Below are 25,408 nucleotides of genomic sequence, written 5' to 3'. Positions count from 1 at the left end.
CTGCTTTGAACCGTGGACGCTGTCATCTGATACAGTGAGGTACAGGGAAATAACCAAAGACCAAAGTTATATCATCTGATACAGTGAAGTAAAGGGAAATAACTGAGATACGAGGCAAAATTGCCCTCGATAATCCATGTGTCACTTCTCTCTATATGCAAGAAACAAACATAAGGAACTCGTTCCTAACGATGCCACCCAAACTAAACGTTAAACGAAGTGTTCATCAACCCACAGCACACACATATTCAACCGCCCCTAATGAACCAGAGACTCGAGGCAACACAAAGATTGAACGCAGAAATACAGACGAAATCTGGCCAGTAACACCGTTCATTTATGGAGAACATGACAAGGACTTTCACAAGAACTTAAAGCCCTTGTGGTCGTATGTGTAAATTCGCAGACAAAATAAATTACAGATGGTGACCCCGGGGTCGGGGGACCAAAAATGATTTCCACAATAACGACATAGGAAAGGTCATTATTTTTAGTTGATGATATTGTTGCTTTCTAGCAATCAGGAGACTCAGGCCGTGTACACTTCGGGATAATTTTCAATCAAACCACTCCATTTATGCTGAGAGTTAAGCTGGGTCAGAAACTATCATTTTTATAGACTATGGTTTGTCTCGGTCATTGGACAGAATTCAGAGCCATCTTCGCAGGGGCAAGCTCCCAACTGAAGGCAAAAAACTAAGGCAGTATCCAATGGAGACACTATGAAGAAAATGTCAGGAAGAAGAGCAAAGATAATATCCTAAATGAAGTCGTGTTTTACGATAATGTACATGTTTTATAACGCCCTACCGCATGGATTACGACCTTTCAACGCCACCGTACCGAATAAAATTCTAAAAAATCACTGTATCCTTAAACATCCAATGGCCTCTATGACATTCTAAGTTATTTTCTTAATTCCTCTGTCTGCAAACATTTGCAAGATACCAGAGGAAAGACAGGAGGCAACAATCGTTAATGTCAACAACAAAAGGGTTAAAACACCAACCTGCTTAATACCGACCACTCTACACAATCGTTAATGTTAACAATAAAGGGGTTAAAACACCAACCTGCTTAATACCGACCACTCCACAGAATCGTTAATGTCAACAATAAAGGGGTTTAAAACACCAACCTGCTTAATACCGACCACTCTCAACAATCGTTAATGTCAACAATAAAGGGGTTAAAACACCAACCTGCTTAATACCGACCACTCCACACAATCGTTAATGTCAACAATAAAGGGGTTAAAACACCAACCTGCTTAATACCGATCACTCTCAACAATCGTTAATGTCAACAACAACAAAGGGGTTAAAACACCAACCTGCTTAATACCGACCACTCTCAACAATCGTTAATGTTAACAATAAAGGGGTTAAAACACCAACCTGCTTAATACCGACCACTCTCAACAATCGTTAATGTTAACAATAAAGGGGGTTAAAACACCAACCTGCTTAATACCGACCACTCTCAACAATCGTTAATGTCAACAATAAAGGGTTAAAACACCAACCTGCTTAATACCGACCACTCTCAACAATCGTTAATGTCAACAATAAAGGGGTTTAAAACACCAACCTGCTTAATACCGACCACTCCACACAATCGTTAATGTCAACAATAAAGGGGTTAAAACACCAACCTATTTAATACCGATCACTCTCAACAATCGTTAATGTCAACAACAACAAAGGGGTTAAAACACCAACCTGCTTAATACCGACCACTCTCAACAATCGTTAATGTCAACTACAAAGGGGTTAAAACACCAACCTGCTTAATAACGACCACTCTCAACAATCGTTAATGTCAACAATAAAGGGGTTAAAACACCAACCTGCTTAATACCGACCACTCTCAACAATCGTTAATGTCAACAATAAAGGGGTTAAAACACCAACCTGCTTAATACCGACCACTCCACACAATCGTTAATGTCAACAATAAAGGGGTTAAAACACCAACCTGCTTAATACCGACCACTCTCAACAATCGTTAATGTCAACAACAACAAAGGGGTTAAAACACCAACCTGCTTAATACCGACCACTCTCAACAATCGTTAATGTCAACAACAAAGGGGTTAAAACACCAACCTGCTTAATACCGACCACTCTCAACAATCGTTAATGTCAACAATAAAGGGGTTAAAACACCAACCTGCTTAATACCGACCACTCTCAACAATCGTTAATGTCAACAATAAAGGGGTTAAAACACCAACCTGCTTAATACCGACCACTCTCAACAATCGTTAATGTCAACAATAAAGGGGTTAAAACACCAACCTGCTTAATACCGACCACTCTACACAATCGTTAATGTCAACAACAAAAGGGTTAAAACACCAAACTGCTTAATACCGACCACTCTACACAATCGTTAATGTTAACAATAAAGGGGTTAAAACACCAACCTGCTTAATACCGACCACTCTCAACAATCGTTAATGTCAACAACAACAAAGGGGTTAAAACACCAACCTGCTTAATACCGACCACTCTCAACAATCGTTAATGTCAACAACAAAGGGGTTAAAACACCAACCTGCTTAATACCGACCACTCTACACAATCGTTAATGTCAACAACAAAAGGGTTAAAACACCAAACTGCTTAATACCGACCAATCTCAACAATCGTTAATGTCAACAATAAAGCGGTTAAAACATCAACCTGCTTAATACCGAACACACTGACTATCCTCCATATTATGTAAACTCCCTCCTGGAACATGTAGTCCACTAATTAGTCTTCAATCAACATCCTCTGGTACCAGCAGCAGGGCTTCGTGTGATATACACCATATCACCTCACTAGAACAGATTGTCCGCTACATATTAGACCAGGTACATCAGACAGACACAAAAAACAGTATCATCCTTTTGAATTTCGCAAAGTCATTCGGTCGTCCCCACTTCAGCGCTCTTACCTAAAGATGACACGCCATGGAATAGCAGTGCCAACTTCAATTGGATAACACACTTCCTCAACACATAACTCAGTTAGTTGTATGTCAAGTCTTCACACACATCAGGAACGAACTCGATGTGCGCTGTCACACTCTAGAAAGACCTCAACGCCACAAAGGAAAAAGAGAACAGGAGTCGGATGAATTTTCATTCAAAGAAGTATGAAGTTATAAGGAGTACAAACAAGCGCCAGCATTTGTGACGTCTAAACCATGGTCACCAACGTGATATGGTATATACGTAGTGAGTGGGAAATACTGTTGTATGCATGTATGGCATTTCTAAAGTGAACTTGAACTTACATAAGCTGATCAAACGTGGGGATGCATCATGGCTAACCATAGGAATTACTGTTTGTAAACGTCTTGTCTCAGTGAGCCGCTTGTCGATGGTTTTTCACCTGGTACTCCGGCTTTCCCCCACCAATTATCCTGACAGTATTCGTCGGAAAGTCAATTAGAAATAATAGGGAAACGAAAATTGCTCCTATATACCGGTCAAAAATCAAAATAATCAGAATTATCGTCTCTAGATGAAGACATTTATTTTTCTGAAATACCGGTAGATTAAAAAACAAAAGAAATGAAGGTGTGTGTATATATCAGTGTTAACTGTATCATCTTGTTGAAGTTAAAGAAAACACTTATTTTTGTTTGCGATTAAGGCGAATTTCATTGTGAATGTGAAATCGCGGAAATTAATGGTCTATAAATGGTTTCACATCTAGGTACAGCAGAACCATATCAATATCGAATATGCTGTTTTTCTGTACTTCTTGTATGTAATCAAGATCAACATAGAAGAAAATTTGAAGACAATCTGCTGCTTCAATTGAAATAATTTAAGTTTGCTTGTAACATGCATTTTCAATGGCTTAAAATTTCTTTATCAGTCCATAAAGGAAAAATTGGCTTCGTCGTTTATAACGTCGCTGCTGATTGGCTGATATAACGGCGAAATGATTTAATAGAAAAAACAGTATAAAACAAATTCGGCATTTTGAATAGATTATCTTAAGTAAATTGAATTATAAGGATACATTTGAATATATTTTTATGTTATGGTGACAGGTAGATATAACACAAAACCTGAGTGTCCTTTCATCATAAACCGCTTCACGATTTATTTAATATTTATTTAGAGTACATTCAGATTTTTGTGTTATATCTCCATAAAATACATTCAAGTTAATCCTAAAATATAGATTGAAAAGCAGATTACCGGAAAGAAATATAAATATTTGTGATTATCTCCTTTTGATTACATTAATACGTTTTTATAATGGTTTGCCTAGCGTCCTTGTTAAATGACTTTAAAATATTGGCATTTTTTTCTTTCATAATTATCCATTAACAAATAAAGGCAATTAAGCGAATGACCTCCATTTTTGTCATGTTGATTGAGCAAATGTTACAAAACATAAAATAATGGGGCTTTGAATTGCTGTAACTTTATAACATGAAATTAAGTTTAATGTATGTACAGTATAAAGGGCTGGATATATATCGTTTGGAATTCACGAAAGTTTCTTTTGGTATATTTTGTCTGAAGTCCCCTCTGGCGTTTTATGGAAAAGGTTTATGATGATGTATCCCGATATAGGTTTACCTAGATTAGGTACTAATTAATCATATCACATTTGACCCTCTGCACAGTGCACCGACAACAGGACATGTCACCCCTAACACAACCGATGGGGACAGGTGGAGATATCGCCTAAGTGACGTTATATCAGGCTTAGCCAGCTCCCAAAGGAATCCTAAGATCCTTTGTTATTTCAATACGCCTTGTTCAATAGGGACTGATATAAACGGCCGAATAATTAAACCCGGTCATGCCAGGTACAATGCTGGAATTTGACATACCGTTATCCTATAGTGGCGTGTCCATGGAGCTATGTAAGCTCCGAACGACGCGCTTTTCATCTAGTCTCAACGCTCCTTATTAATCTTAATTGCTTCAGCCATAGTTATGTTGAAGGTTCCTTGTAGCTGACATTGATTAAATGTTTATGTAGATATATATAGATATTTACTAATGTGTTAAGATAGGATATACAAAAGAGAGTATGTGTGCTTATTTCATAACTTTAGCAGCAGTGGAACTGGAATATTGTGTTCTTCGACTGCAAACGAAATATTGAAGAAGAAACACACACACGTTAAACTTTATGTTGAAGAAATTTAATGTATTGGGTAAATAGTTTGTTTTTCGTCGTAAAAAGATGTCTACTATCACGGGAACTACCGTGGTGCTGATCCTGAGTCTTGTCTCACTGGGGACTTGTCAATGCCCTACAGGATGCGCGTGTCCAAAATCTGATGTGGTCAATTGTGGTCCGGGATTCTCATCGTTTCCGTCACCTCTAACCGATGATGTCAAAATTCTCAAAATATCTGGGAATTATAAAACGCACAACAAAATCCCGGCTATACAAGGGAGTGACTTTCAATCCATGCCTGGATTGATTACGCTGAAAATGACACATTGTGAAATTAGCACAATTGCTGATGACACATTTTCTGCACGGACATCGTTAATGTATTTAGACCTGTCGTACAACAACATTCTCAAAATTAATGACCAAACATTTTTGGGATTAACTCGTTTGACCTCTCTACGAATCAGCGGGAATCCACATTGTGAGATAAGTGAAAAGGCTTTTGATAGTCTTTCAAATCTACAGGAACTCTATATTGCAGACATGGATTTGGAACGTCTTCTTCCAGAAATGTTCGCAAGTATGAAAAATCTTCGAGTTTTGGATATCCATGGAAACAAAATATGGAAAATTGAATTCGATTTTCGGTCTATATTCCCAAGCCTGCAACACTTCGATGCTTCAAATAACCTTTTAGAGGGATTACCAAAAATCTATAAGGACTCATTTGCTACTATTGCAACGTTAAAACTGTCTGGCAATCCTTTGCAGTGTAACTGTGAATTACGATGGTTAAAAAACGATTCGAAAAAGGTCCTCGATCCTGAGCTTGCTAGCGAAGCATTAGTCTGCGCTGGTCCAGAGCGAGTCAAATATGCTCCCATTTTGCGACTTCCGGATTTAGAGTTTAAATGCGTTCCACCACAGATTGTAAATTGTGCAACTGAAACGTATTCTGTGATAGAAACACACTCCGTCAAGATGTCGTGTGAACTAGCCGGAGATCCGTATCCGGATGTTACCTGGACCAGATTTGATAGAAAACACGTGGAATTTACTTACGAAAATGTGTCAAATTACTATGTTTCCAGAAAAGGAATCTTGGATATTTTCAACGTTTCAAAGGCGGACGAAGGTACGTGGAGTTTAAGTGTTAGCAATACAGTTGGACAGAAAAGTCATCAGCTTAGAGTTGTTGTTATTCCTAAAACAACAACGACAACAACTACGACAACAACGACGACGACGACGACTACTACTACTACAACTACAACTACGCCTCCTCCAAAAATAACGTCTACAACGTCACCTACAAAAGCAATACCAATGTCTTCATCATCAGCAACGACAAAAGCTATAGCCTCTTACACCATTGGAGGACTTACTTCAATGACTACTCCAATAAACTCCAAAGACAACAGCAAGGGTCACCAACAACAAAGTGGCGGTACAGGCGGTGCAGCGACATCAAAACTTCCTAGTCAATCCAAACCCGATTCCACTGGGAACATATCAGACAATGGGGATGGAAGTACAGGCGATGGTAACGAAGAGAATAAAGGTTCTGATGGGAAGGCGGATGTGAAGAGCGACGAGGGCGGAGGGATGAATATGATGATGATTGCAGGGGCTGGTGGAGGAGGTCTGTTGCTCATCGTACTCATTGGCGTCGTCATCTACTGCGTGAAGAGAAAGAAGGGCAGTAACAGAGTAGAGGACATTAGCATCAGACAGGACGAAAAATTTGACTCGGTCAGAACACCACGGCGCCATCGTGTGGCTAACGACTTTTAAACAAGGCCACGTATTAGACACAAGTTAAGTTCAGGAATGGCGATGATTTGGTAATAATAAGAACACCAACACGCCAAAAGATGGATAAAAATGAATCTTTCGTGGAACATTACGTTATGGTACACACTTTATTTTCATTTCTGTAATTGTATATGTTTGTTTTAAAACAAGACAACGAATATTCCGGTAAGTTCTCAATCTTTACATTGTCGACAAACTGTGATACCATGCGATGACTGTGATACCCACCCTCCTCTTCAATTTGCAAAGTTTTGTTTTTATGTATCGGTCGATGCACCTTTTAATTCCTTGAAGCAAATATCTCGTTTATTAAAAATGTCATAACGACCAATAGTTGCATGCAATAGCGAATCTTTTAATTAACTAACATTTGATTTGGAAAATGGAAAATAAAATTATCCAAGTTATACGGCAAGATGTCCTGAAATATGACCAATGGTTCCAGGACAAAATACATGTGATCGTCAGATGATTGAAAGTTAAAACGTGTCTCTGGTATGATTCTGAAGTTTCTACTGTCTGATTCACACATTGCCATTTTTATTCTTATTTCAACACAATAGTGATAACTAGATAAAACAAAACAAAATTATTTCAACACAATAGTGATAACTAGATAAAACAAAACAAAAAAGCCACTGGCGTTGAAATCATTTGCTTTCAATTCTAAATAGGTCAAAATACTAGTCACATCGTTGTTGTTTACATATTATTGTTTATGTTTGCTTTCTTTTATCAATTAAATTACTTTTGCAGCATCAGGGGAATTTTAAATAATGTAAATCCTAACTCTATATGAATAAATAAGTTTAAGTTCAAAAATGATTTCTTTTCATCCGTGAAATAATTTGTACTTTTGGTATTTGAAAACATTGCAATCTGTTATATCCCATGTTTAGTACATGTCAAATGTTATGGATTTCAACTGCTTTTATTTTAAAGAAATACGTTACACTAACTGAAGGAATGTCGAATGTTAATTAGCAATAATGATATGTATTTATTACTTTAATTATTTGTAAACTTAGTATGTATGAGTAATTGTAAACTGGTAATAAGGTGATGTTGCATGTACATATTAATTTGTTATTTATTTATTCATTTAATTTTTTATTTGTTAATTAACTTTATTTGTGTTAGTGTCATGCATATAGCAATCTTTGTATACATCATGTTATGGGAATTACATTTACATATTGCTTAGTGAGTGAATCACAGAAGATTTGTCCCAAAAAAATGATGATGAATGGGTAGGTGGGAAGGTGTCTTGGCGGGGAGACGGTCTTTTGTTTTCAACTTTGTCAAAATCACTTAGATCATCAAGTATCCACCCATTCAAGTTACGCTGCTGTTAACCACTTTATGTTTGTGTAAACTATATTTCGTGTCTCAGTCAGGAATCAACATATATTTTATAAATTCACGATCAAGGACTGTTAAGTAGTTTTTACATTTTGCAATTATTACAGTTGAATTCGCGTTTGAGCTTTTCTCGTAAATTACGCGAAAACACGTTTACAGTATATTGATATAGGAAAAATTGGTCACTTTGTAACCACTTCTGATGCAATTCCAGTTCCAAAATTGTAACTTTTTGGGAGAGATTAATATGTTTTCTCGCAATTCTATTTTATTCGATGTACATAATGTTTTACACAAATTATGCATCTCCATAGTTTTGTTTTAAATTTGTGAAATTCTAATTGAATAATAAATAAAATGGAAAAAAAGATTTCTAGCATTGGTTTTCTTTTTCACCTATTTTAGTTAAGGACTAAAGTTATATTTTAATTGAACTTGATGGCTTTGATCATTATATGAATTTATTTTAGGTTCTATAGGGCGGTACAAAATCAGGACTATGAATGCTTTGGGACATTTGTGACCTCAAATCCATCTTCAGTTTTTTTGGGTTTTTTTGTTTGTTTGTTTTTTTTAACTATATTCTAATGAACAAAGGTTTTGTATTTGAAATATTTAGTACATTTCTGATTTAATTATAACGGTAATTTTCTAATTATGCGACTTAAGTTGTCATAATATTAAATCGAAATATGCAGTAATTATGAAAGTTTTGAAATTCTTACCTATTTCTGATAGGTTTTTTAAAGAAACAAAAGAGCACTATCTTGAACAAATTTCATACTTGGTTATATGATGGCACAGGTACGTCTTTAGGATAAATGTAAAGTTCAACTATATGATCTATGATTTCTATATGGAAAAAAACATTTGCATAATGTATGCATAATATAATAACTAAATAATAAATTTGAAATTTTAAGGATTGAGAGGTCAATTACAGGAAATATTACAAGTGCTATCCTGAAAAAAAACCACTTTTGGGCAGTGGAGTTCAAAAAGTTATACTTACACAATTGTCATGTCACAATGATAATATCAACTCGATGTTTCTTAACATTTAACATCTAGCCGATACGCTATATATTGACCTTCACGTCAAGTATTAAGCAATGAGAATAGTTGAAAATCATAACATATTTAATATACCTCATGGAAATAGACGGATGTAAAAACCGAAACTAACCACAAATTCATTATAGTGTTTCTATCTTTGATACTCCAGGGGTTACTATTGCTGATGTTATATCCATTCCTGAACTATTTCATAGTAAAACTTAAAGCTGACAATGCAAGTTAAAATTATTAACATGATTTTTTTTAAAAATAAGTATACTTGTTTTCCAAGAATCGTTTATGAGACATTCCCCGGTTGAGGACAGCCATTTTTGTTTTACATTCCGACGACTCACCGACCCCTATATAAAGCGCGTGAATCGACACACGTGCGCTCATTCATGTACCTATACACCTAGCAGTCCACAGGGTATATCACCTACAAATAGGTAAACAAAACCCTCACCTGTAAAACTATATGGGACTTTTTTTAGCAAGAAAACATGTCAACTCCTCTAAGTTGTCATTTAGATGTTTCCCAAAATAAAATTCCAACGCAAGTGAATAGAAATCCAAAAATAATCCGTCCACATATCTCCACGTATATCATCGTACCCGACGCACTCAACTGACCATATACACGTGACTACGTACCTGACCCGAACGAGCGACAACTATCAAGGACACACACGTGTCGTTGTACATGTACGTGTAAAAAGTACGATGTATATTGAAGTGTTTAATTAGTTCGTATTGGACATATGTTGGGATATAGCTGACAACACATTCATCTATTACTTCAATGAAATATTGTCAGGTGAGTGCAGTGTTTATTTTCAATTTGACATTGTTATTTGCAATATCGGGGCATGTGTATCTGAGACAAGATATGTTTAGAATGATACACGTGTGTCAAGTGTCCCGTGCTTTATATAGGGGTTTGGCCAGTGAAGGTTACTAAGCAGAGCAAAAGAAAAATGGCTGCCACTTCCTTAGATACCACACTGTCATAACTAGGGGATGTCTCAGAAACAATTTTTGAAAAAAAAATATTTCGTTATTATTTTTTTTTAAATTTCAACTGCATGTTTTTAACTTGCATTGTCAGCTTTAAGGCAGTTCAGAAGAAAATGTCTGTTCTGTTGCCTCCTGTTTTACTATGAGATAGACCAGGGTGGATATAACGACAGTAATAGTAACCCCTGGAGTATCGAAAATGTTGTGCTTCAAACTTTATTCAATCACCATTTTCAACTCTATATCTCATTACATATACCCATCAAGTTTGATTATAATACCATCCTGTACAAGACAACATTAGTAGGCAAATACCGCATGTATAGAAAATTATACCTGTAATGAACGATGCAATGAGAATGTCTTTTTTTAATTAAATTGGAAATAAAATTGCATTGAAACGTGGAAAACAAATTAAATATTTGTAAATGTAATCGGTCTTTTTATTTAATATAATTTATTTCAGGAACTGTGTTTCTTAGCATCTAACATGTGATTAAAGTCCGGCACATATCGACAAGTCTTCCTCGAAATGTTAACTTGTACCGAGTGGATAATAATATATCAGAACCAACACCATTTAGATTCCTTAAAAGATATTCCATTATATTTTCCTATTTATCATAAGATTTATTAAACTCACATCTCGTACATGAAGTTCCAGTCATGACGAGTTAAGTAGAAGAATTCGGAATTCCAGGAATTACTTTTATATTAATTTTAACAACAGGACAATACTACTCCCACCTATATGTAACCCAAATCTATAACATATTACTACACATCCTACACATCAAATACCAGTGTCACTGGCGACACCACACCCTTACTGGGCGTCATTAGTTTGAAGTTAACGTAACTTCGTATAGAGATCGATATATTAGACCAAGGTATTCTGTTGCATGTTCCAGATGTGTAACATAGTACTCATCTTGTCAATCAGGATATGATATTTAATGTTAATCTTTGGTAAATATATATATATCTACAATTTTTCTTTAGTACATATCCTGGTGTTTAAAAAATGTACATAATATATCATTAAGCCCTTCTTGTTACACGATTGATATATTTTCATATAGTTGATTGATCATAGCATCTTCCTATCCTTGAGAAAATGTATAGATGTAATGTATGATGACTTTAAAACATTTGATGTGTTAATGGGAAACGTGTTGTGTTTGCCTTTTGTGGTCTTTTTGTGATTTTTTTCTTGGCTACTGGTTGACTGATTTATTGTGAATTTCCAAAGATCTTTTCTAACAGGTAATTGTCCCTAGGAAACAACGATATACATTTCGAGAGTCTAATTGAAATTTAGGTTCAAAATATCAAATTTGAATAGCCAAAACATTTCAGGTTTTCAGTGCATAATGCATTCTCTTTGAAAATGGCTACCCTAGACTCCTGAAGGGAGCTTGAACTGAAAGACCTCATATTTTCCTATCTAGTGGTAAAAATGGAGAAGATGGATTATAATATACAACTTGTGTCTAATCCCATTTGCATATAAAGTGCAAATAAAATATGTTTAAAGAGACAATTCACTCAGGCAAATTCTTTTACATAACCAATAAGCAAATTATAGCATAAATGTATTGTTCTACATTTCTTATGAAACATATAACGTAAAACATTGACAAATTCCACGACATTGTTAAGTATTTTAATTAATATCGTTGAAATATCAAATCGTTGATCAATACGATTAAACAGGTACAATATTAACTCTGTACCCATACCCGAGCCAAAGTCACGCACGTTAAACAAATGAACTACATAACCACTGAGAAGGTGATAAAATGATTTTTTAGGCAAGACAATTCACCTAATGAGGTAAACACACTACTGTCAGAGCGATTTGAGCAGTTCTAGCCAAAAGTTGCATTACTTTACGAGCATGGGACAGGGTTCGGCATACAAGAAGTTCGACCACAGTGTGTAATGGCGGACAGCGAGCAAGTTTGAATATTTCACACACATGTCACCACCATAGGCGTTTCAGGCATATCACAGTAAAACTGACTGATCTAATTTCCATTAGAACTTGTTTTATCTGATATATATACAAATTTTAATGTTCTCTTAGACTGAATTGTCCCTTTAAATCATAAGAACATAGACTTTACCTATTAAACATGATAGCTGAATTTGATTCAGCAATTTTAATAGTACATTCTAAACCTATAGTCTATGGAAAATCGTTAAGTTGGAATAACTTGGTCTTTCTCTTATCGACTTAATTGATGATGTTTTTATTTTGTTGTGTTTTTTTTATGGTGTTCCTTTAGTATGATGCATTATCTTGTGTTGGAATCTTTTATATTTTCTGATAATGTCTTACCTTTCGTAGTAATCTGATACCCTTTGTGGTGATATTTAATCTTTTGTCGTTCTTTTGTGTTAATCTTGATGGTGTTTTTGTCTTTTGATGATTGTGTGATATTTTGCACTTTGAGTTGATATTTCTTTTTCGTTTGATGTAATGTCTTACCCTTCATTGCTGATATTTTGTAATCGTTCAAGAGATTTGGGGTTAAACTTTAGCATAGTTTATTTTGCAGCATTCTCTACAAATTCATAAATGATAACACTTTCAATTTTTTTACAAAGATTATAGATGATTCCTTACAAAGTAATTTTAGATCGCATGAATGCTGGTATTGTTTTACTACAACAAACTCGTAGACTGTTCTCAAAATTCCTAATGACAAAGATGAGGTATACTGGAAAGCACTGTTTGCTTACTTGTACGATTCTTACATGGAAACGCATCTATAGTCATACCGCTTAAATAACGTTAAAGTATACTGATATTCATTTCAGAAATTCCTCTTGCGTGGGCAAATACCTGGAGCAAAAACCCTCGAACATCCGTTAGAACTTGGCAACTGTCCCACATGAAATTCAACAGCGCGACCCAAAGTTGGAGGGCTTGTGGTAGTTTGTCGGACAAAACCCCTCTGCCATCACGATCTTCCCAAAACACATTTAGGTCAAGAGAAATGGACTATGCTCAACTCTCAACTAATTCTCCCCTGAAGACATTGCCCTGCAAGAGTTCTGTTACATATGTTAAAATTTGCTGACAATTTATTTCTAAGAAAACTCTCGAAAATGCAATAAATGAGATAGAGAAGGTGAATAAGTTGATAAATAATATATGCTGATGCCTGTATTAACAAGGTTTACGTATTTCTATACATTCTGTACTTTATGTGTTTTTGCAAAAATGCATGTGTAACAAAACTTTTGGAGGGCAGTGCATTTTGACAGTTCTAAATCAATGACTACGCTTCTCCATTATGAAATTTCAGGGGCGAAGGAATTACCTTTGAAATGAAGAACAACTCAATATTATAGGAACACCAATATTTATTTTACATATAAAATTCGCAAATTCAAAAAAGAGTAAACAATTATGTTACAAGTATACCTAAATAAACAAAACAACAATGCAAAAATGTCACGACAATAAATATTTCCATATATTCTTTATGATATTATGCATATTTGTATACAAAAGCGAAAAGGTCAATCTAACTGAAAAATATGTAAATCTTTACATATATTTGATCAATTGAACAATGTTTCAGATTGGACTTGATTAAAATTTTCGTACAAGTCATGATGACTTTGTGTACATAAAATAATAAATCGAGGAAAAAAACAAACAAAACAATTACTCAATGTTAATGTAGTCACAGAAAAGGGTTTAAAATTGATTCAAAATCCATCTGTATTATGCGTACACCTATTGTAGGTTGTTTTCGCGGGGATTGTATTTTGGAGATTTCGTTGGTCATTGTTATGATCGCGAAAATGTGATTAGCGCAATATTGATGAATGGTTAAAACATGTAAACATATTCAAAACATGCTTGTTAGAAAAAAAAGTTATTTGGATGCATGATTACGTAGCTCAGCGGTTTCAAAATAAATTATAAAACATACAAACAAAATAACGATACTTAATTAAACAAACTCCAGACGCATATTGGGCTGAGAGCTCGTATCTTTGGTGAAGGCTGGATCAACTTTTTTCTTGGCTGAGATACATTTAAACAGAAGTATAAGGAGTGTTGGTATGGCAATCAAACTACAGCCACCTATTACAGACGCCACTATTATACCTGTGTATCCCCAACCCTGTTCTGTTGATCCCTGGTTAGACTGGTTGTCAAGGTTGGCCAGTCTTTGGTGCTGAGGTGTTTGGGAATTTACTGGCTTTGATGTAGTCGGAATTTGTCCCGGATTTGTCCTCGCAAACACCATGGATGATTTCGAAGGCATTGGTAATGCAGATGTAGTTGTTGAACCCACTGTTGGTACACCTGCTTGAATATCAATTTTGAAATGTTTCTCTGACATGCCTTCGCTGTTCCAGACTGTCAATGTCCAATCGCCACTTTCTGCTGGTGATGCTGAAGAGATGTATAATGATCCGTTTTCATATACAGAAGATGAACCTACCGTAGAGTTGTGAGGAATGAACATGTTACCTTGCGGAGATTTCCATTTCACATATGGGAAAGGATCTCCAGATATATTGCATGATATTTCAAGTCCATTTCCGGTTCCGGTCGTCAGTCGTGGTAAAAAAGAACTGCAATCGATTATTTTTGGTGGCAGGCATTTTAAATCAGAGTCACGGACCTGTGATAACGGTATATATTCGAGCGGACTTGGACCAGCACAAATGATCGCATTCGTTATGTTACTGAGCGCCTGGGATTTCTTCAAATCTTTCATCTGGCAATTGCAATTCCATAAATTATGGCTGATGTAAATTGTTTGTAATTTTGAAATGAACTCCAAAACCTTTTCGTCCACCGTTGTCAGCGAATTTGAAGAAATATCCAATACATTCAACGCTGGAAATAGATCAATGTGCTGCTTTCCTATATTTTTGATTGAATTACTATGTATGTCTAGGACGTTTAAAGCACGTAAACCGTCGAAAACATCGATGTTTAATTCATGCAAGTTGATTTCTCCTAAATACAATTCTCGAAGTGCATGAAGGTTCCTGAATGTTCCGTCAAATATTTTCATATCTGAATTTCCAGATAAGTCTAAAACTTCCAACTTTGAAAGTCCGCTGAATATCTCCGGTCCGATTTGTTTTATTTTGTTATGGTTTAGTCTCAGTTGTCGAAGTTCCTTGAAGTTACTAAACGCCAAATTCTCTATGATCTCTATTTCATTAAAACTGAATGTAAAATGACGCAGGTCTGTCATGTTGGGTAGATCGGATGACTGAACATGTTTGAAACTGTTGTGTAATGTTACATTCCCTGCTAGATGTAGCGATTTGGTGAGCTCCGAAATGTCTATTGGAATGGTTTGCATGCCAGCGTCACATGAAACAGTGACGTTGAAATGACATCGGCACTTACTTGGACAAACGTATGCCCCAAGAGAAAAGAAATTGTTCCTCAGCATTAAGTACATTATAAACTGTAGAAGCGCTCTTAAAATTCTGGCACGCATTTCGTAGCTTGTTTAAAATCAGCTGACTACTTTAAAACTTTTTGTTTCCGTCAAATTATATTAAACTTCCCGACGTTTAAAAACCAAATGTTCACCAAAATGTATTTCAAGTATACAACCAATGAAGTGCTGTTAACCATTTACAAAAGAAGAAATGAATCTGTTCGTCTGAGAACTTATTTTATACTGGTGAAATTCGATACGTAATATTTAAATTAGATATAATTGTTTTACCAGTTTATATACATGTGCCTACACATTTGCATATATCGGCTAATAATAGCGAGCCTATCGATATATCAATGTCGTAAATCCGTCACAGGAAAGCCGTTATCATTTGACGGGTACCATACGTACCAAGATTTGTCATCTTGTAACTTTATTTCAAAAATTATTTGGCGATATTCTGCGATTAAGCAACAGGTATCAAGTATTTAAAATCAAATGAACCAAAGTTCAGTTACTGAAAATAAGACGGTAAACGGGGGTTTTATTGGTTTACTACGTTGTTTTTATTTTCAGATAGTCTGCATCAAGTTAACAAGACTTTTCGCGAGGTGTGTCAGTTCCGAGATTTGTGACGAATATTTTGTTTGTTTTATCCGTATGGGATGGAACTTATCCACGAACAAATACATAATATCTTACGTGATATTACGGAACAAACAGAGCAATCATGAGCGATCAACTTCCGTCAGGTATACTCATGCAGTGTGAACCGTTAGCGTAAATCTGTTGTTCACTACGTACGTACACATATTTACAAGAAACTTACAGATAAATGTTATCGTTGATTGTTTAGCAAATGGAAATTGTTCAATGGTCAAGTTTACGTTGTCTGGTGGATTGGTACGAAAGGTCGGGGGTGTTGTGTACAGTCCGATTGACAGTATAATGGGTAGTCTTATTAGAATACGCGATTGTTTATTTAGTACATAACGACAGTGACATTCCATAGTATTACTATAACCCGCGTTGGTCTGGTCGCGGACTTGTTAATTCTTTCAGTCATAAAATAACGTTTTTTAACCACTTTCAGGGATAAATGCAGTAGATGATGACGTAAAAGCATCGTTTTATTTACATTGGCAATGTTGCATTTAAAAGTCGATATAGTCAATTCACTTTTGGTTGTATATAGAGTACGTTCATGAGGAGTACTGTTATAATCCCCTACCCATCAAATCATTAAGAGATTACACTAACCAAAAGACTTTTATAAATATAAAATAAACCAATCTAATTGATTTCTTAAATCATAATATAGCATAATGAAAATAAATGCCCTTTTTCGGTCATTTTGATTTTATTCGTTTATCTTGTGTAATCACGCTGAAATGAAAGATAATATCTTTCGAAAATTATAAAAATGAAATCGATGTCTCAACTTTGGCTCTGCAAGGGTAAAATCAGTGCAGTGCCCTAGGTAATAAACTAAAAGCAGTATTCAATGCCAAATTGTTGTTCTCTTAGCATCATAAAAGATAGGTAAAGGTGGTCATCAGCGGAGATTACATTGCCAGTTTTATAGAAATAAATGCGGTATCATATAACAAGAAAATCAACCACTGTTATGAAAATATTTTAGGAATATTAAACCTCAAATCAAGACGAAGGAAAATATAATCAGACTATTTTCCATTTTCAAACTATTTAATTGTTTTTTCAGACCCGCAAATTATTTACCAGGATAGCTAAAAGGCGACCTAAGAACTAGAAATATAAAAGAAACAGGTGTCAATATTTTGTAAAGCGAATAAAACCATCACGTAAACGTGTGTAAGAACCAAACATCTGAAACGTCAAAGCCAATTATAAATCTTATTTCTAGGTCAGGGAAAAATATGATTGTCATAATTTATTAAAATGGTCTAGTCGTGTTAGTTGGTTTATAAAAAGTAACTCAGTTTATTAGGAATATCATGCACACTTGTACATGTATGTGATATATGATATTTCATGAGAGTTTTGTGTGTTGGTTTAAGCATTTCTGTATTATTGATGTTTCTTATCTATCTTTGTAATATACATGCCTTTGTGTCATTATTTACATTCATGCGAAGTAATTAATTCCGTCTCTCTCGTCTTATTTCTGTTACTGTTGATATTTAGACTCTACTCTAAATCAAGGACCAAAACAGCTCATTAAGAAGTTTCAGGGGTGAATGTAGACTGGCCACCAGTCTCTAGAATAATGAAGGGGAAAAATCACTAAAATTTGGCTTGATAATTTTGACTCTACTACATGTCTGATTCGAAGTTTCAAACTTGGGGGAGATAATCTAGTAAAAAAAATCTGCTGAGAAAGTCTTATCAACAACTTGGGGTCTTGTGGCCAGTCTAGGGGGAGACAATCTAGTAAAGAATTCTGCTGAGAAAGTTTTATCAACAATTTGGGGTCCTGTGGCCAGTCTATGGTGAATGTGTTTACCTGGATTTTAAGACTCTCCACACTGCTCCTACCTGGCATCCATATACTGTTTATAGAATTTCTGTACAAATCTGTGTATTTGTTAGTTCTTAATTAAAGAAATTACAATATTGGAAATACTGAAATTGTTTTCCATACATTTCGGATTTTCTCCTCGAATTAATGTATTATCTTTTCCATCCATTTTATATGTGAATGATATTTCAGGCTTCAGTTTAAGCTTCCGCGATCTCCATTGGTTACGGTCAGGGTTATGATCGTAACCCCTGGAGATCGAGGATGTAGTTAACGTTGTCTTCAGTATCACAGACGGGACACCTGTTTATATGTCACTGCCCTCCAAACGTTCTGTAACTCGTGCAGTTTTACAAATATACACGAAGTACAGAATTATGTAAACCTTTTAAAACAGGCATCATTATATATTATTTATCCACTTATCTATCTTTTCTAATAAATTGGTTTTCAATGAAAAATTGCCAGCAAATTTCAACATAGAACTTTTGGAGGGCAGTCTGTATGGGGACGGATTCGTGCAAGTAGGTTGTGCTTATTTCCAATTCTAACATGTTTTATGTTACGTATTTTTGCACTGTATGTTTATTATATTATATAAACTACATGTATTGTTTAAACTAACAACTGTGTGACGTGTTTACTTTTTAAAAGGTGGTTTGATATATCCTATTGTCTTTGATTTAAATAGTAATTACACTATTTCCGATTGTATACCTGTAAATAGTGAATACCAATACGATCCCTAAGTCGTTATTCAAACTCAAACTTGTTTAACCAATATCTAATACAAACACAATTGCAACCTGTATAGTAAGGACTTTCGGGGAGAAATATCAGCTAGAGTAGACCCGGATGGTTCAGAAGGGGCAGCGTTCTACGTTGCAACGGCGACACCCACTGGTTCAAATTTTGTGTCTGATCAAAATAAAAAAAATAATGTGGATATAATCAATTTCAACAAAATGTTATTGACATTAAATATATATGAATATATAATCGAATCTGTACAGATAACAGAACTACAAGGTATATTACAAAGATTGCTCTCAAAACGTAATGGGAAAATCGGGTGCTTCCCCCCAAGACATTACGACGAAGACGTAAAACCGATAGCCAATCAAAGTTTAGATTTATTTCTATATCCGCAAGTTTTAGAACTTATTTTAATTATGTAATACACTGTATACATGAACACATATCAGCAACATGAAAATAAAAAAAAAATACATTATATGTACATTACGTAAATGGACAATGAGATTGCTAAGCATAACTTTACAAATATACATGTATATTGTTAGCAAACGTTATTCTCATATTTTTCTCTTTTGTGCCCAAACAATGTACAGTGTATTTACCTAATACATTGTAAATAGATTTGTAAAATCATGTGTACTATGTAAAAGTAGTAGTTCTATTAATTACAAAAGTAGCTCCGGTAGTATTGTTATCCTACAATACAATAAAACAATACATTAGAGTTAGACTGCTATGATAAGGTAATGTGATAGATTTATGAAATTATTTTATTATATTCTCATACAGCTCATCATGGTGCTTTTACTTTTCGTTAGGAGTAGAGGAGAAAAAACGGCATGTTTTAAAAAAATGAATAAAAAATAAAATTAAAAATATCATGACGCATTTCTTTTCTCCGTGCAATACTTAAATGTCTATCTACTCGTCAAACCCTGGTCGTCGTTTTTTGTGACATCTTATTAGGCACGTCCGACTATCCCTTACATACTGGGCCTGCAATGATAGATAATGTTCGAAACCACAAATTTCCTAATGCACACCAAATAATAGTCAGTGAATCTTGGACTATTATTATGTTGAATGATGTGTCTTTTTGGTTCTGATTTTTTCAATGGTAACGTTCCTTAAGTTCGTAAATTAATATTTTTGTCTAGGATTACCTGCACTTTGCTATATTGCTCTAAGTGTCCCGATCGATAAGTTGAATTGATAGAATTTAATTATAACTGAAGTGTTCAATAACATTTTAAGATGTTAGAATTACGAAGCATTTGGTACAAACATTATATTTCGAACTAATGTATATTTCTGGGGAGGGTATTACGTTAGTGCAATGTAAGTATGGATTACAGGTAGTCCGCATATTGTGTTATTGCCGTTACCAATCATTCCCTCTCCTCTTCAAAAATCTAATAAGTTTAAGCTATTTACATGGACACGTTCATTTACCTGTTTCGAGTGTGCTGATATCCCTAGTAGATAATCTATTTCACAACTACAGACATTTCAACAAAAATGCATTTGCGTGATATTTTTCATCATACCCCTCCCCTTTAAGGGAAATCTTATACATATATAAGAATTTGTTATCTGATGAAATATTTCTCTAAAAATGTCTACGAAAATGGCGACATAATAATCACTTAAATTAATACATCACTTCAAGAGCATATAGACATTTCCACTATGCCATTTCATCCTGTAGAATATAATCTAACACTAACTCGTTGGATGGGATATCTGTGTCATCATGCCCTCGAAAACCCCTGAAACCTAGTTATTCATTTATACGAGGATAGAATTTCTGCATCATACACTTTGTAAAGCATTCGATTGAACACATAAATATTTTTCATTGTATCACTTTTCTGAATGTATTCATAAAATTCAACTAGATCAAATTATTTTATTTTAAATTGAAGCTATGTAGTCCAGTCTCCTTTATCACCAGTTGTGTATTTTCTTCTGCAGATAAGTCTGTTTCAAGATACCTCATCATTGTGTTTAAAAACTGTATAATTGTTATTATTCGCGGCGTGTTTGATTTCGCTAAATTTGCGGATCCATCAGAATTCGCGAAATTAAGTTCTTTGCGAAATTTATCAAATTCATGCTTTCACGTACATTTTGTAATAAAGTAATAAGAATGACGCTTTAAAAGGCTTGAAAGATAATTCGGGAAAATAACCCCCCAATAATCAGTTCAAAACAGTAAGTCGCGAAATTTTACATCCGCGAAATATAACAACAACACAGTATCATGTCTGTATTTGGTAATCGTTTGAGTGTGTAAAGTATACTGCTGAAATGAAATACTGGGGTATGAAGTTATCCCCAAAACAGGTTTATGATAAAAAAAACATCAGCTTATAAATATGCGTTCATCTGGATCACAGGGACCTAACACGATTTTTTAAACCAACAGCATACATATATATATTATAGTGTCAAGGGTATGAATTCGGCGGCCGAAATAAACGGACTTATTTTCTTAAACCGTGATTTTATTAATAAACGAACTGTATTCACCATTGACGCATATCTTACCTTAAAGAATAATAATTTATCTTTCCAATGAGTGCTTAATGAACAAAGTTGGCAAAATATTGACCAAGTTATGGCCTGATGAATCGGGAAATTTACGAAAAATATGCTATGTAGACAATTCCCCGTGCCAGATCCCTGTGGCTAATATGAGCAAATCATGCTGGTGTATGTCCACAGAGTGAGTATTTGAAACCTCTTGTTCAAACATTGCCGTAAAATATTGTGTGTATCAAATATCGTAATTTGCGAGCGTTATTTTCTTTCCAGACTGCTTACATTTTCAAGAACGATTCTGGTTGATAGAATTACATTTGAAAATAATCACATTTTGAAAAAAAAAAGTCGGAGAGGAAGCAATGGTCTTTATCTTACTTTATTAATCATGTTAAAATGTGTGTCCACGTACATAGAACGCTAATAAAAAAAAAGATAACAAAAAATGAGAAAAATATTCGGAGCTGGGCGGATTTTGCAACCCCACCTTCAGGCCATAGTCAAATTATGTCGTAAATCACCACAGAAAACTTCCAAACCACTTGAGGTGGACTTTTTTCGTGCAAAATCTGCCTCTAGTTCAGTTTGTTTAAACTGGTTAGAGGTCAAAGGCGTGTATAAATCACGGTTTATATCTATCCGGACCCTCACCTTTCTGAAGTCTCAAATGATGATTGCATTTTAGAGTTTTATCGTGTTGAAAGTAAATAAAATATAACATATCCCCATTTTCCTACCACCTGACATGTACATGTTTATGGTTGACCTTCTGGGGCTTAAGTCCTCTGTGTCTGAGAAAATAAGATTAATTACCAAAAACTTCTTATATTGAAACTCTGCATAATAGAATATGGCAGCGAATTGAAACCACGTCATGATAATGCCATTTATTTTTCTATGTGTCAAATGTCCTTAAATACTACGTTTGACAACTGATCTTTGAACAAATATCATCTATTTCCGCAAGTAAGTAAGAATATGTACTTTAATTGTCGACATGGATCCATTAATACTCCACAGAATAAGAAAGCTTCGTGATGTATTACATCATATCACAGCATGTGGTAAGAAAACCATTTACGCCATTCCATTGGCGACCAAGGCAGGATTATGGTTTCATTTTAGAGGCTGGAGAGCTATTGTGGATTATGCAAGACGCAAATAATGAAAATGAAATACTCTTTTCTGTAATCAAAGTTTTTTCTTTCATATAAAGAGTTTTGAAAATTGGATCAGATGGTATAATTTATACCTATATCAGGCAGATAAGGGTTATCTAAGTTCCTTCTGGACGTCATTGGTATACTGGAGTATGGCGAGAAATGTATTTAGAATAGTGAGATATTAGAAGGGGTGATGTATATATGTACAACTGTCAAGAAATCCTTAAAATACTCATATTTTGCAACCCTTATATTCAGTATGAACCTTAAATATACGTTTCGAATATGCTAAAGTGCGCTTAAAATACAACTTTTAAATAAGTTTCGTAATTGAGATTGCAAGTCCCAACGCACACAGATACGGATTCCAGTTATGTCATTTAAAGATGCTCCACCGCCGACAGAGCATAAATGGCATTTGTCATTAGAACAATAATTGGTGTTTAATCTTGTATATATATGTCTAATTAACTCAAAAATAATATAAGATTATTTATTTTGCCTTTGGTGCATGCACAATCAGTACTTCAATCCATAAAGAATACAAAAATGTATAGCGCCACGGGTTTTTTCGGCATGCAATTAATTATCTTTTATGTTTTTAACTTGAAGTAAAATTAGAAGCTCAAACTTTTCAATGCTGATAGTGTTGTAAAGTAATAACTTTTGTAACTGAAGAAAAATACTAAATTGTCTGCTCCTGTTTTTGATAGTGAAAAAATACCAATTGTCAGCGGTGGAGCATCTTTAAAATTTGTATTGAATTTAAGATTTAACCAGACTGAAACTCATAGAGAATGGAAACACTCCTCGAGGGAACTCCGCTGTCTCTGTTTTCGTGGCATTTTACTTTTACTAGTTTAAACATATTATTTTGTATCATGATTATACAGTTAAAACATAATATTTTGGTACAGTCGAACTTGGTTGATACGAACTCGGATAATACGACGACCCGGCTTAATACGAAGTACTTTGCCGGTCCCGGCCGAATTCCCTCTTTATTTTTGTTAAAAAAAATCGGAAAATTCGTATTCGTAAAACTCGAAAACCTCGTTTAATACGAAGTAAATGTTTAGTCTGAATGACAAAAATCCTACATAAAATGTTCGTATAATACGAAGTGAGTGTATATAATATCGAACTTTAATTAGATTACAATGTCTACCAGTATGAACTAAATGCCATAAAATCGACATCTAGCAAGTATCTGTATTAGTCATCAGATTTATATTTGAGTTCAAAGTTGACCTAGCAAGTCATTAGTATTGTTTTCCTCATTTGTCCAGTGTTGAAAATAAACTTTTCCCTAATTTCATTTTTTACGGTGGCTGACAAATGTTGTCTATAAAATCAAAAACAAGTCTATATCTAAAAAAATAAGGGAATAATAAATAAATGAAAAATAAAATAACAATAATTATAAAATAAGAATTTGTCGCAAACTTAAATTTTACTGATTAAGAACTATAGAAGTCGAAGAAGAGTGAAGGAATGTAGTTTTTTTTATCGTGCTTTTTGGATATTAAATGAGAAAATTGATATTATTACAATATTTGTATTATTTCATGGTATATCTTACATGTGCATGTAGTTTTGTTTGGATTTGATCCAATTTATGAATTTACATACATGTACTTTCAATAATCAATAGAAATGCAAAATAATAATAACAAATCATCTCTTTTTTCAAGTAGCATTTGTCTCCAACTCCTTATTCTTTCATGCCATGTAGGTGGTAATGCATTTTCTTAGGTTTAATGTTCAAAAAATGATACTTTTACATACAGGATTCTGGAGATTTTTTTCTTTTTTCTTCAATGCCTGTTCATTGTCAAATCAAACAAAAAAAAACGTAAAAATTAGCATCATACACAGTGTTCCAGCTAGGATTTGAAAAGGGCAGGGCGCTGGGCAAAAAAAAGGGCATTTTTTTTCGCGACATAAAAATTTTAGGGCATTTTATATACAATATACAGCTAATATCAGAAACAACTGTACATCATTGCATCATAATCATCAATGATTCTAATATCATTACCTATATTATGGCATCAAGTAGACTTTGGGAGTGTTTTGTGAATTCTCCAAAATGTCTGAGACATAGAAAGAAAATGTTGACTGTTTTGATAATGATTTGTTTAATTTTTATTTGGATTAACATGTACAGGATGCCACAATATCTGCTTTGTCTCTGTACTCTCTGCTGATTCCTTAAGTCTTACTTCAAGAAACATCTTCCATATATTTGCCTTTGCAATGTGTGTTGTCATTTACAAAGTCCATTCAGTCTCGCATCAAGTAACATTTACCAAATAAGTATTATAAATTGTCACAATTTGTCTTTAAGTGATCGTGTGTTTACCTTTGTTTCAGAATTTAGTTCTATCCATGAGCTTGAATGGATTTACAGAATGAAAAGAGAAGAAAACAAAATTCTTTCAATTAAATTAAATTTATTTAACAACAAGTAAATGTTGAAAACAATGTATCCACATATACAGCTCCCTGTAATCTCACCATGCACTCAGTAGACATACCTACACATCTCTCAGACATTACAAGTTATCAATATTAAAAAAATTTCATCCATGAAATCAAGAAGTTAAT

General features: G+C 34.4%; 2 protein-coding genes across 2 annotated transcripts; one reads left to right on the top strand and one right to left on the bottom strand.

The window, feature by feature from the left end:
* The first annotated feature begins 5,088 nt into the window (after positions 1-5,088).
* Positions 5,089-10,090, top strand: LOC138327707 (leucine-rich repeat and fibronectin type III domain-containing protein 1-like). Its single transcript, XM_069274021.1, has one exon. It carries the CDS (start codon positions 5,208-5,210, stop codon positions 6,936-6,938), a length of 1,731 nt encoding a protein of 576 aa, XP_069130122.1. The 5' UTR covers positions 5,089-5,207; the 3' UTR covers positions 6,939-10,090.
* Positions 10,091-13,838: 3,748 nt separating this feature from the next.
* On the bottom strand, positions 13,839-15,950 carry LOC138327709 (leucine-rich repeat and fibronectin type-III domain-containing protein 5-like). The gene has a single exon (XM_069274024.1). The coding sequence runs from the start codon at positions 15,884-15,886 to the stop codon at positions 14,369-14,371; it is 1,518 nt and encodes a 505-aa protein (XP_069130125.1). The 5' UTR covers positions 15,887-15,950; the 3' UTR covers positions 13,839-14,368.
* Between the last annotated feature and the right edge of the window lie 9,458 nt (positions 15,951-25,408).

Source organism: Argopecten irradians, chromosome 7, assembly GCF_041381155.1.
Source record: "Argopecten irradians isolate NY chromosome 7, Ai_NY, whole genome shotgun sequence".
In the NCBI taxonomy this organism is placed as follows: Eukaryota; Metazoa; Mollusca; class Bivalvia; order Pectinida; family Pectinidae; genus Argopecten; species Argopecten irradians.
The sequence above is the reverse complement of the archived record's forward strand: the minus strand, read 5'-3'. Positions and strand labels throughout refer to the sequence as shown.

Bases quoted from the DNA above. Each gene is read 5' to 3' on its own strand.
- LOC138327707 (XM_069274021.1), top strand. From the start codon at position 5,208: ATGTCTACTATCACGGGAACTACCGTGGTGCTGATCCTGAGTCTTGTC.
- LOC138327709 (XM_069274024.1), bottom strand. From the start codon at position 15,886: ATGCGTGCCAGAATTTTAAGAGCGCTTCTACAGTTTATAATGTACTTA.